Source organism: Leuciscus leuciscus, assembly GCF_965113295.1.
Source record: "Leuciscus leuciscus genome assembly, chromosome: 3".
In the NCBI taxonomy this organism is placed as follows: domain Eukaryota; kingdom Metazoa; phylum Chordata; class Actinopteri; order Cypriniformes; family Leuciscidae; genus Leuciscus; species Leuciscus leuciscus.
Genome location: NC_138727.1, coordinates 60,323,791 through 60,335,870, shown reverse-complemented (window position 1 = coordinate 60,335,870; position 12,080 = coordinate 60,323,791). Strand labels below are relative to the sequence as shown.

At 38.1% G+C, this 12,080-nt stretch overlaps 2 protein-coding genes and 1 long non-coding RNA gene across 3 annotated transcripts; 1 reads left to right on the top strand and 2 right to left on the bottom strand.

Annotated features, from left to right (window-relative positions):
• Nucleotides 1-469: 469 nt before the first annotated feature.
• On the top strand, nucleotides 470-1,390 carry LOC309495939 (putative nuclease HARBI1; the record flags this gene model as incomplete). The annotated part of the gene is made up of 2 exons (XM_082165875.1): nucleotides 470-1,084; nucleotides 1,276-1,390. 2 exons carry the CDS (start codon nucleotides 470-472, stop codon nucleotides 1,342-1,344), a joined length of 684 nt encoding a protein of 227 aa, XP_082022001.1. The 3' UTR covers nucleotides 1,345-1,390.
• A 528-nt stretch (nucleotides 1,391-1,918) lies between these two features.
• LOC309495544 (uncharacterized protein) lies at nucleotides 1,919-3,136 on the bottom strand (the record flags this gene model as incomplete). Its single annotated transcript, XM_082165326.1, has 3 exons — nucleotides 2,735-3,136; nucleotides 2,501-2,596; nucleotides 1,919-2,124 (listed from the first exon to the last, which is right to left on the bottom strand). Exons 1-3 carry the CDS (start codon nucleotides 2,982-2,984, stop codon nucleotides 1,919-1,921), a joined length of 552 nt encoding a protein of 183 aa, XP_082021452.1. The 5' UTR covers nucleotides 2,985-3,136.
• Nucleotides 3,137-6,244: 3,108 nt separating this feature from the next.
• Nucleotides 6,245-8,306, bottom strand: LOC309495358. Its single transcript, XR_014204629.1, has 3 exons — nucleotides 8,157-8,306; nucleotides 6,752-6,870; nucleotides 6,245-6,493 (listed from the first exon to the last, which is right to left on the bottom strand). It is a non-coding gene; the product is annotated as an uncharacterized lncRNA (long non-coding RNA).
• Between the last annotated feature and the right edge of the window lie 3,774 nt (nucleotides 8,307-12,080).

The window sequence follows — 12,080 nt, the reverse complement described above, 5'->3', positions numbered from 1 at the left end:
TGTTTCTCTGTGTAAACACAGTGATCTTTCTAGTGATACTGAGTTAACTGCTATAACCTAGACATTAACCTAGAAATTAAATATCTCTATCTGTAAGCAATATGTAGTGCTTGATTATTGTCTATATGTAGTGCTTGATTATTGGCATTTTAATATACCATAAACCATTTAATAGTATACTTGTTGATTGTATAGTTTAATATGTAACTACAAGTGTACTTGTAATAATATTTATAACAATGTTTTCTAGGTTTCTAACCACTGGGGAGTCATTCAGGACGATAGCGTCCAGCTACCGAGTTGGTGTCTCCACCGTGTGCCAGATCGTCGCCCAGGTAGTGACTGCCATCTGGGACTGCCTTGTGGAGGACTACATGGCTGGACTACATCCACTGATGACTGGAGGTCCATCGCAGAGGGATTTCAGGAGCAGTGGAACTTCCCTCTGTGCGTTGGTGCGGTGGATGGGATGCATGTGGTGATCAAGGCACCCCCCAACTCAGGATCCCAGTTCCACAACTACAAGGGAACGTTCTCCATCGCTCTGCTTGCAGTTGTGGATGCGAAGTATCGCTTCCGGGTGATCGATGTTGGGGGGTACGGCAGGACCAGTGACGGTGGGATTCTGGCAAACTCTGCCTTTGAACAGGCTCTCCGGGCTGGCACTCTTCATCTGCCTCCTGATCACCCTCTACCTGGTGCTGAAGACAGAGGACCCCAGCCCCATGTCTTCGTGGCTGATGAGGCGTTCCCGCTGCGGAGGAACCTCATGCGGCCCTTCCCTGGACGCACGCTTCCTCCAGAGAGGCGTGTCTTCAATTACCGCCTCTCCAGAGCCAGGCTGGTGGTGGAGAACGGCTTTGGCATACTCTCCTCACAGTGGAGGATGTACCGCCGCCTTATCGAGGTCCACCCTGAAGTTGCGGAGAAGTGTGTGAAGGCGACGTGTGTTCTCCACAACTTCATGCGGTATTCGGAAGGGAGAGAGGCACCTACTGTGAGGGGCACGGGGCATGCTGGAGATGAGCCACTGCCAGGTCTGGGTCGAGTTGCAGCCAACAACTCCTCCAGAGAGGCACTCCAGGTGAGGGAGGTTTTCATGGAACACTTCTCGGCGGAGGGAGCAGTACCATGGCAGCCGACGGAGTAGCATTTGAAGTCCTCCTCATGACTTCCCCACAACGGCTCTTTTAAGAGCCACCCACAAACCTATAAAGAGCATGTTTTTCTAAAAACAGTTTTCCTCCATTATAATATTTAGTATTTTTTTTCCAGGTTGTCAGCCTCAGTTCCAGGCTGTCAGGTCCACAACATGCACATGTATTAAGTTTAAACTCTGACTAACCTTTTCAAAATTATAGGTTTTCAATGTTTGTATACAAGGTAAAATGATTTATTTATTTTTTAATAAATAAATGGAGCCAGCCTCCAAAAGTGAACCTTTCTTTTTTTTTGGTTGTCTTTACATTACAATGATGTTTCATATAATCTATATTTAGATATGGAATAAATAACATTAAATACTAAATTAATACATCTCGTATATTAAAAAATATTAAAAATCAAGTTATGTGATAAGATTTGTTTTGTTGTGCATTAGAACCACACGAGGCATTTAGTCATATTTAAAAATAATTTATTGGTTTAAATAAAATTAATATAGAACATTTATATTTAACAATATGAACAGAATTTAAAAATAAAAAAACTGAACGTACAAACTATTTACAAAGAGACAGGAATAAGAAGGACCTCGCTTGGAAGGTGGAAAAGCCACAGGGAACAACATGTAGGAGAAAAGGAAGGAGGGCATTCTGCGTTTCCTGCAGAGCCTGCTGCCTAATTTTTTTTAAAAACCTACTATGGGGGGTCAAATTGCTCCAAATTTAACACAGTGATGCTGTTTTCCATCGTCAATTTATATATTTTCTTTTATATGAGGCGGCATGCTCTGCAGAAAAGGCAGAAGGCTGAGGAGGAAGTGCTCATCGGCGGACAGTGGCGGTGGGGCTGGTGGTCGCGCCGGAGGTTGTGACAGAAGCTCCATCAGCGCCTGCTCCACCTCCGACGGACCATCCTGGGACCGCTCACGGGGCCGCCGGCGGGCTCTCCTCCTCTGTTGGCCTGTGAAATAAAAAAAATACAACACAGCACTGCAATGAGAAGGCAGAAAGATGGTACATGATTTAAAATTTTAATTTAAATGCAAATGTGATACTGTTTTTAACTTGCTTTAACATATTTTAAGTAATTAAAGTTATAGGCTTTAATTACTTAAAGTTATAAGTTAGAGACTATCCTTTAATTAATAAATAAATAAATATACTTCAGACATATACATAGATAAACATGCAAATGAACAGTAGCTATAAAGTATGTTTGGTTGGTTCCATACATTGCAATGGATTTGTGTCTGCATTTACAAATACAGTGATTATTGGTAAGGGGACTAGAGCTCATAACATGTTGAAATATTGTTTGTACGATTGCCTTCACTCACCTGTGGGTTCAGCAGCAGGGGCTGAGGGACCAGGGACTGGGGAGACAGGAGGAGAGGCAGGGAATCTTGGATGATCCCCTCTTTGATAATTTGCCTCTGTCAAGACAATATTAAATGTTATTTTAAACATTTAAATGTTATTATGTTAAACACATTGGTAACAATAGTCATAGATAGATTGCATTTTCTTCATCTGTAAACATGACAGCATAAATGCCTTGACTGGAAACACACCTGTCACTGTCTCCCCTGATATCTCTTCAGGCTGTCCCTGGTCCTCGAGGTGGTAGTCCTCTTCGATCTGGGCCTCGACCCCCTCCATGTTGCCAGGTCGAGGAATCCCAAGATCTGAGAGAATTTCCACCTCTTCACAGACCCTGCTGCTGATCCACTCCTCTTCTCCATCTCCTTCCTCTACTCCTTCAGGTACGTGTCCCTGAGGCTTTTCCATTTTTTCCTGCGAACTTCCTCTGAATAAACACATTATCTTGTTAGCGAAAAATAACTTAGCTGTATAGCGGGAATATAGCGGCAAGGTCAATAACGTGACTCAAAAGTGAAATGTGTACATGTTTACAACTCACCAGTTTGCCCTATCTCCTCACTGACCCTTTTCCAAGCAAGGTCCTTTTTATTCCTGTCTCTGTAAAAATAAGAACTGCTATTGTATAGCTCTGGGTGACTGCTCACGGCAAAAATAAATTTTTCCTCCATTTTAAATGAATGAAACTCCACGCGGGAGTTTATCCCGTCACTTCACCAGGTGACAGCAGCAAGGCTCCTATTGGTTAACGCGGCGCGAATTGACGCAGACGTTCCGATTTTTCAACTCGGGCGGCAGGCGCGAATTCGCGTCAAACGCGTGAATGCACAAATAACACTAATAAAATAATTTGCGCGTAATGCGCTTAACGCGTCAGACGCTCAATTCGCGCCATACGCGAATGAGGCGTATTCGCGTCTACCGCGCCGCGCTCTACGCCTCATTCGCACCGCAGGAATTTTTTACGCGCGTAACGCGTCTTTGCATTGACTTAACATTGAAATCACTCGCGCCTGACGTGCTATTTGCGTCCGGTGTGAACGCACCATAAGAAAGGCTTTGTGCTTTCTGTTTGAGGTCTCTGTGAAAGTTTTAAAGCAGTCTCTTTTAGTGCCGCTTTCAGAGCGGTCACGTCCGTAACTGAGAACTGTCACTGTTTTTCCTCATAAATGCGAACACAAAAAATAAAATAAAATGAATATTTTATGCTCTGTGGAGAGCATAGTAGCTTGGAGAGTTTACATTAGTAAGCTACAGGACATCGTCTTTCAAAACATGACCTGCACGAAAGAGAAAAAAAATTACTGCGTCATTGTACCCAGCACTTCTGAAAATGCACTTGCGAATGCGTCTCTGTCCCCAGCACATTTCAAACCAAACTGACGCCCATGCTCGAAATGCCTCCACATGTTAAGCTGCTGGCCCTCATGCACGGTCGTCACGTGCACATAGGAAACACCACCCTATCGGCAAGGCTCATCGGCAGAAATGATAATATCAGCCGATGCCGATGATGGTCATTTAAAGCTTTTATCGGCCGATACCGATGTTGTGCCGATATCATCGTGCATCCCTAATTGAGGTAGTGAAGAAAACGATAGACCGGCAATACATACATAAAGTAAAACAATAATGACATTTACAGATGGTCTAACCAGAATAGAAAATCTCTGCAGGCTATCATGTTTTGCTCTAGGGTATAGCTGACCAGACTATTTCACCAATGTCAGTTTTTGCATTTTTTGACAGCAGTGACACACAGAGATCCGTTACAAATGTACAGATACAGAGTATTTCAGGTACTCCTAATTCATCACTACATTCACTACATTCACGCAACACATGTATAACTTTTCTGAGGATTACGCCGTTAGGCTCTTTGCCATTAAAAAACATGGGCGTTACATCAGTCCATGACTTTGTCAAGCCTCTTACGACATCCATTTAATTTTTGAGATTTGTAACACGTTTGGTATCCTGCGCACAATCGTTTTTCATATCACATGCAGCATCGATGATCCTGTGCATCAAGCCAACCATCTGGCCTCTAAAATGATCTTTAAACATACTAGCGTAGCTCTGAAATGACACTCATTGCCCGTGGTGCACTCACACGCCAGATGATACTTGTGCCCCGCATTGCCAGAACTCAACAGGGAGTTGCTCTCCATCAGTTTTTGTTTAGCCCTTTCAGAAGTTTTTAGATTTATGAAAGATAAAGTTAGTTCCTGGAATCTCCTGAGTGAGTCCTTGCGGCACAATCGTCCAGACCTAGTGCGTTAACGCTCGGAAGTTTGGGTTTTTGGGTCAGAAGCGAGAGTCAAAGAAGCAGAGTTTGCATCAGGCTCAGCGAAGCGGATTTTGACAGTCCATGTAACAACCAGACAATGGTCCTTGTCAGCAGTCCACGGCTAGTAGAGCTAGAGCCCTTCAGTTAGGAAAAACGGGGTTGTGTGCGATAACTGAGGCTGAGCTCCGTGTAGAGTTTATCAGGACAACTAATAGAGTTCAGCCCGCCCCGCTGGAGGGGTTGTATAGGGGTGTCGTAAACCGCTATATAGGATTAAAGCCACATTGAGTCAGAAGTTGCTTCCTGGAGAAGTTATGCATATGCCAGCAGAGAGATGTCTATTAATTACACAAAAATATTTATATATAAATATTTAATTTTTAAACGTATGCACAAGCTCCACAAGCCCACAATATCCCCTCAGCCTGAGTTTCTTCACGAGCCCTCAGCAGAAATGGCCGCCGCCACGCCTGAACCTGAAGCCCTCAGCAAATATGGCCGCCGCCACGTCGCCTGAGCCCTCAGCAGAGATGACCGCCGCCACGCCTGTTGCTGAGCGGGTGTCTGTTCCTGAGCCAGTGTCTGTTCCTGAGCCGGTGTCTGTTCCTGCCCATAACCCCATAGCCACCCCCAAGGAAATTTTTTTTTAGATGGGGGGGGGGGGCAGGAGGTCAGTAGTATGTATAGGACACCATGTGTCAAAATGATTAATGACTTTGACCTTTGACCTTTTGACAGGTTGAACTTCCGGTGACCTTTATGATTGATGGGTTGAACTTCCTTTATGAGGTCATGGGATTAACCTTTGGCCTATCGATCATGGTTTTTGACAGTTAGTTTTGAACTATGACCTAGCTAGTACTAAATCATAGTTTTGCCGGTTGTTTGAACTTTGTCCCAGTTATGTGTGTGCGTGTGTGGTTATATGGCTTGTGCTTGTGCCTGTGCCTGCAGTTATTTCATATATGTGACATTCAGTTATTTCACATTTTATATATAAAACATTCTATAATTTATATAACCTAAAACAATTAAAGGTTGAAAAAACATTTAGTTATTTCACATTCATATGTAAAACATTCTATCCTTTATATAATCTAAAACAATTAAAGGTTGAAAAAACATTTAGTTATTTCACATTCATATGTAAAACATCCTTTATATAATATAAATTATATAATAATTATCATGCTAAAGTTCTTTTTAAAAGTGTATAACATAAATTATATAATCTAAAGCAATTTAACTATAAGGTTGAAAATATTCTGTTCTTTTAAAAGCTTACTAAAACCAATAGTTTTAGTTTTAGATAAACAAAAGAATAAAAAATCACCTTACATGTTTGTAGCCTAAGTCTTGTTGGTCTCTGACTCAGCGATCAAGATATCAGGTGCTGAATTTATTTCAAAGTATAATCCTTTAAAGTTTAAAAGATATCTTTTTAAAAATGTTTTAAATTGAATACACTATTAAAAGTTGTAATAATGTTTTTAAATGATTAAAAGTGGTAAAACAAAAAACACTGTGTTTCCTGAACGCCTCACCAGAGCACTCAGAGTGGTGCGCGCACGTGTCATCAGGGGCGCGTGTGCCTGCATCTATGCGCGCCTCCTCTTTCTGTGAGCTCTGACATCTGTAACAGGATCCCCCATCCACATTCCTGAGCATGGTGAAAGTGATAATAATGTTTTATATTTCACACAATAATATAAAATAAAATATCTTGCTAAAGTTGAAAAACATTCAGTTCTTTTTAAAATATAAAAATCTACTGAAACCAATAATTCAGCTTTAGATAATCAAAAGAATAAAAATCATCTTACTTTATTTTAGAGAGTTGAATAAGCTCTTAACACATCAATGTCCACAAAAAATGCAATGTATGAAACGGGTTCACGGAAATAAAAAATCATCTTACGTGTTTAGAAATCAGGGCCCTCTGGCCTCTCTTTACACCAGCGGGGCTCTAACTCACAGATCAGAATGCTTCTCAAAGTAAAAGCCAGAGCACATCGTATTCCAGAGAGCATCAAGGCACTGTGATTAAACAATGTCACAAAATTACAATCAGTTAAATGTTTAGAGAGTTAAACAAGTTTATGAATGGGTTCACAATATTGTTTTACACAACTTGTTTTTACTGAATTCATATAGTCATTCCTGAATGACCTCACACTGCCTCAAAACATAGGGAGCACGCATCTATGTATGTGTGTCAAAGCAGTAAAGGAGCCGCGCGCGTGTCTGTGTGTCTATGCGCGCGTCCTCTGCTTTCTGACATCCCCCTCCTTCTGCTCCTCCACATTCCATAGGTAACAGTGAAACTGTGAAGTGTATCTCACACCAACTAAAGTTGAAAAAAACATTCTGTTCTTTATAAGTATATAAATGAAATGGTTATAAAAATATCTACTGAAACCAATTGTTTTAGATAAACAAAAATAATAAAATCCATCTTCCAATAACACATTCTATTCTTTAAAAGTATATAAATAATATAAAATCACAGAGTGGTTCTCTCTCTCTCTCATTTAAAAGCATAACCTTAAAAGTTTAAATCAAATATTTAAAGTTTCAATACATTCATATCTTCTATTTATCTTTTAGAAGATTACTGTAATGATTTTGTTTAACGGTGACCTAAAGTATAATTGTTATTAAACAATGTCTGTTCAAAAACTTTAGATTGTTGAAAAACTGTACTTAGTCATCTTATATCTCATTTATATGAAAAGATTCAATCAGCATTTTTTGTCCATGCGGGGGTTTCAATTTGTATGGCTTTCCATAGCTATAATGATGTACACCTAAACACAGAAAACTACATTTTCAAAAAATGAAATAAGTAAATCATTTAATATCATTTTGTGCACACACACGGTTCTAAAAAATAAACTAATTTCTATTTTAAATTAAATTATTATTAATATATATATATTCATATAACCAATAAATAATAACATATACTACTAAAATGTAAACAAAGTTTTAGCTAAATAATTAAGTATATAAATAAAAACACCTTACATTCCTGAGGTGAGAAAGGGGATTCCTATTATCAGACTAACTGAAGTTGAAAAACATTCTATTCTTTAAAAGTATATAAATTAATTGTTTATAATATAAAATCACAGAGCGGTTCTCTCTAACATAATGATTTTTGTACCGTAACTGCATATTCGATCATGTACACCCTAAACATGTACACACATGATACTTCGATCATGTACACCATCACAGAAAACTACATTTTTTAAAAATGAAATAAAATAAATAATTTAATAAAATGTAAACAAAGTTTTAGCTAAATAAAAATACCTTACATTTCCAGAGAGGCGAAGTAGTTCTTTATGCAATGATAAAAACAATCCAAAAAAGCAAATAGTTTAAGTTGTCCTATAACAGCCCCAGACCCTCCCGGTGATAAACTACAGTGTGAACTGAAGCTTCAGGATATAGGGCGACATACCAGATGAGTCTCGGGGGGGGGGGGACAATGTCGCAGTAAATCTAGTCTGCATTTCAGAGCATCCAGAGTTTATACTAAATTCATTTAAAAGCATAACCTTAAAAGTTTAAATCAAATCTTTAAAGTTTTATTAAAACCATATCTTCTATTTATCTTCTTAGAAGACTTGGGTATTATTGTTACTAAACAGCATCTGTTCAAAAACTTTAGATTGTTGAAAAACTGTGCTTAGATCATAGATCTTTTGTCCATACAACATGTTTGTCACAATGTTTTTAAGAAATCCGAGGACTTCACGTTGCTCTTATTTAGACTAAGTTGTATCATTTGGAAAATCACCACACGATTTCAGAGATGCAATGTGTGATAAGTAAAGTTGGTCTTGAGCGAATATTTAATCTTACTGGTAGCTATGATCTATAAGATCATTTTTACTTGTATCTCCCGAACTACCCTTAATCAGTGCGGAAACACACAAGGTGAAACCCTTTACTGAGAATATACTATCGGTTATCTACTCAAAATATATGTAGAAGTTTCAAATGTTAGCATTTGTTGATGGTGGTCGCATGAACAGACTTTGGGGAGAGCTATAGCAGAAAGCATGCCCTTTGACCTCCTCAATTTTGGAGTCCTCCCAAAAGGATTTCTCCCATCTACTCGCTTTTTGCAACTTTGGTAAATGTGCCAAGAAGCTATGACAACATGTCTTCCAATAGCACATCATCGAGTTTAACTATACATGTTCTACCGTTATGCTGCCTATATAATGATTTACACGGCCAAGCAATGAAAAAAAGCTTGTCATTTAGACCGTAACTTTGACTTACCTGTCGAGAAGAAAGCAGGCAACTTCCCTTTCAAAGTCTTTCTCCTTCATTAGCTCTTTCCACCTGGGAAAAGCTATCCCGATATTTATTTACATCCCGATCAATTAAATTTCTGCTTTTTGGCGACGAGGATTCCTTCTCCTGCATAACTTTGATCCTGCATAATAATTTACCGTGCAGTGCGGCCTTTCAAATGTGCCGGGGGCAGTATTTTCACATTTTCATCCAGGCTGCCCGGGTTCGACTCCCGGTATGGGAAGACAATTTTTTTATATATTGCCAACAAAATTCAAGTTATTCAAGTTCATCAATAATCATTTATAGTCTTAGAGGCCTACACGAACTGCAGAAACAAGCAGAAGATATGTAAAAACTCATAAATGCTGTTTCAGTACTGAATCATTTTCACAAAATACAATTATATTGAATTCAGAAAATTTCACTATGGAATATTTACTTTATCTATTTAGTATGTCTATTTAGTATGTCATCATCTCATAATTATGACGCATAGTCATAATTTTAATTTCGACTTTTTAAGTCATAATTTCGACTTGTCATAATTTACAATTTTTGTCAATTATGCCTTTTTAATGTAATACTTAAAACGGTTTTAAGTCATAATTTGGTTGTTGACTATAGTAGTGTTGCACCTGCATGCCCACTAACTCGCTTGTGAGAGTCAGAGTGTGTAAAGTAAACTCTCATTAGTGTTAGTAGAGTATTAGTGGACTGGTAGGGTTAGAATAAGTAATATTAGAATAAAATATCTGTTGGGGGGCATCACAATAAAGAGTTAATGTTTAATGAGTTAAATGACAACATACCATTTTTCAACCGAGCGAATCTGCACATGAGAGGCCTTCAGAAGTCATAACTTCAGGGGTAGGTCAGTTGGCGAAAACACTGCGTGTGTAAAAATCAAATACTGTATTACAGTTTTTAAAGTTAGAATAAAAAGTTAAGTGTCACAAAGTCTGGCACAAGGCCATTAACTTGTTCTTTTTGCTTATTTCTATATATCAACCTGATAAATATGGACTGAATACACGATTAAACAAGATCATTTTTAAGAAAAAAGAAAAAACAGTGATTTGAAATACAACTAAACCATGATAATGTTTAGTTTAGATGTTGATGGTTTCAGGCATAGTGCAACCACGCAATGTTAGATTTCTCTAATCTCTAATTCATCTCACTCACAACGCACAACTTTGTAAATAAAAATTTTCAAACTGTAATTATACCATATTTTATTAATATTATGTCGATTTAAAGCTTTTTGTTTGTTATTAACTAATACCTACTAACATCCGGCACAATCTGACCCCAACATCTGACCCCAAATAAACAGATAATGCAATGTTCGCAATCTACAGTTAGATATTCTCCTACTTAGTATCTTTGGGTGTATCTGTGGCTGTATTTTGTCACACCATAGTGATGCAAAGTTCCACACCCTATGGACTAACTTTAAAACATCATCTTTATACAGGAATGTCCATGTAAGATTCAAAAGACCAAATCGCTAAGAAAAGTTTCCAAATGATGGTTTTATTACTCCGCTAGATTTAGTCATCTTGTTCAGATAGCAGACGACACTGTTTCTCATGTTGTATGTGTTTTAGGTGAAGACTTTTCTTTGAGAGCCAAATGGCCATTAATAATTTAAATGATAGTCTTTCCCTCTAACTACGAATCACACAAACTGTTTTACACTTAAACTATTGCACTGAGAGAGGCATATTCATCAAAGCTTGAGGCTGTTAAACAAAAGTTTCACACTTTGGTAAAACCTGCTGATAAAATTGCACAAAAGTAAATTCTAATTCTAATTCTTCATCATCATGAGCCATTTAAAACAAATACAGAAAAGCCACTATAGTGATCAGTTTTAGCTTTTGAATTGATCTTGTTTTTGTACAGTTTGCAAAAAGAACATAGTCTCAGAGTGTGGTCAAAACATGTTCATATAGGAATGTATCCTATACATTATAGGTCCTTCTACACGAGAGTGTTTAGTATGAGAGTGAATCTTTCTGCTATGTCTACGAAACATCGACGTCAAAGATGAGTATTACACTTCAAACTCGTCTAACTATTACACTTATTTTGTTATTATTACACATTTGTGTGTCAATAAAAAACAGTTAAGCTAATGAATTACGGTTGATACGTGGTATTTTTACGTGAAGGGAGGGTTGATTCATTTTTTTTTATTCTGGCCCCACCAATACTTTTAGGCATCTGTCTTTTAGGCCCGGTCCAGAAAACAGACGTTGTGTCTTAATAATTGTTCTTCTTTTTATGGTCTTCTTTTTATTCTGCATAATGCCGAAATGTTTTAACATATCGTAAATTTCAATGGTTAGATAAATCATCTAACTATTATATCTAACAATCAATAGTTATATGTGAAACAAGCACAGTCGCATTGGAGTTGGATTCTTGTTTATACTGAACCGCATGTTTAACTGCGCTATTGTTCTCGGCATCATCAAAGTTCACATAGTTTTCACCGGAGCATAGCGACTCTGAAACAAGACTTTGTTTAAAAGATTTTGTTTGCATTTCTTCTAAAACATCCTGTTTTGAAACTGTTTAACATCGCTAGCGTAACACTTATCGTATTGTCGGGTGTGATTGTAATGTTTTGTATGGCGTTTTCTTTACACTTTCCCCCGGATATCATATTTGTTATATATCTCTTTGTTCATATACGACAGTCTTCACATGAATTGGAATCGCTAGATCCAGTGCTAAAATGTATATTTTAACCCTTTATGCCGATATGCCGCACAAGGTTCTCTGTTCTCTGGTTCTATGTTTTAAAAATGCCGCGAAACAAAGACAAGGATCACATGTAGAAAATGACTTTTGTTTGAAGAAAAACTTAAATCAGCTGGTGCTATTGAAGTTATTAAACACCCCTGAATTCGGTAATGATG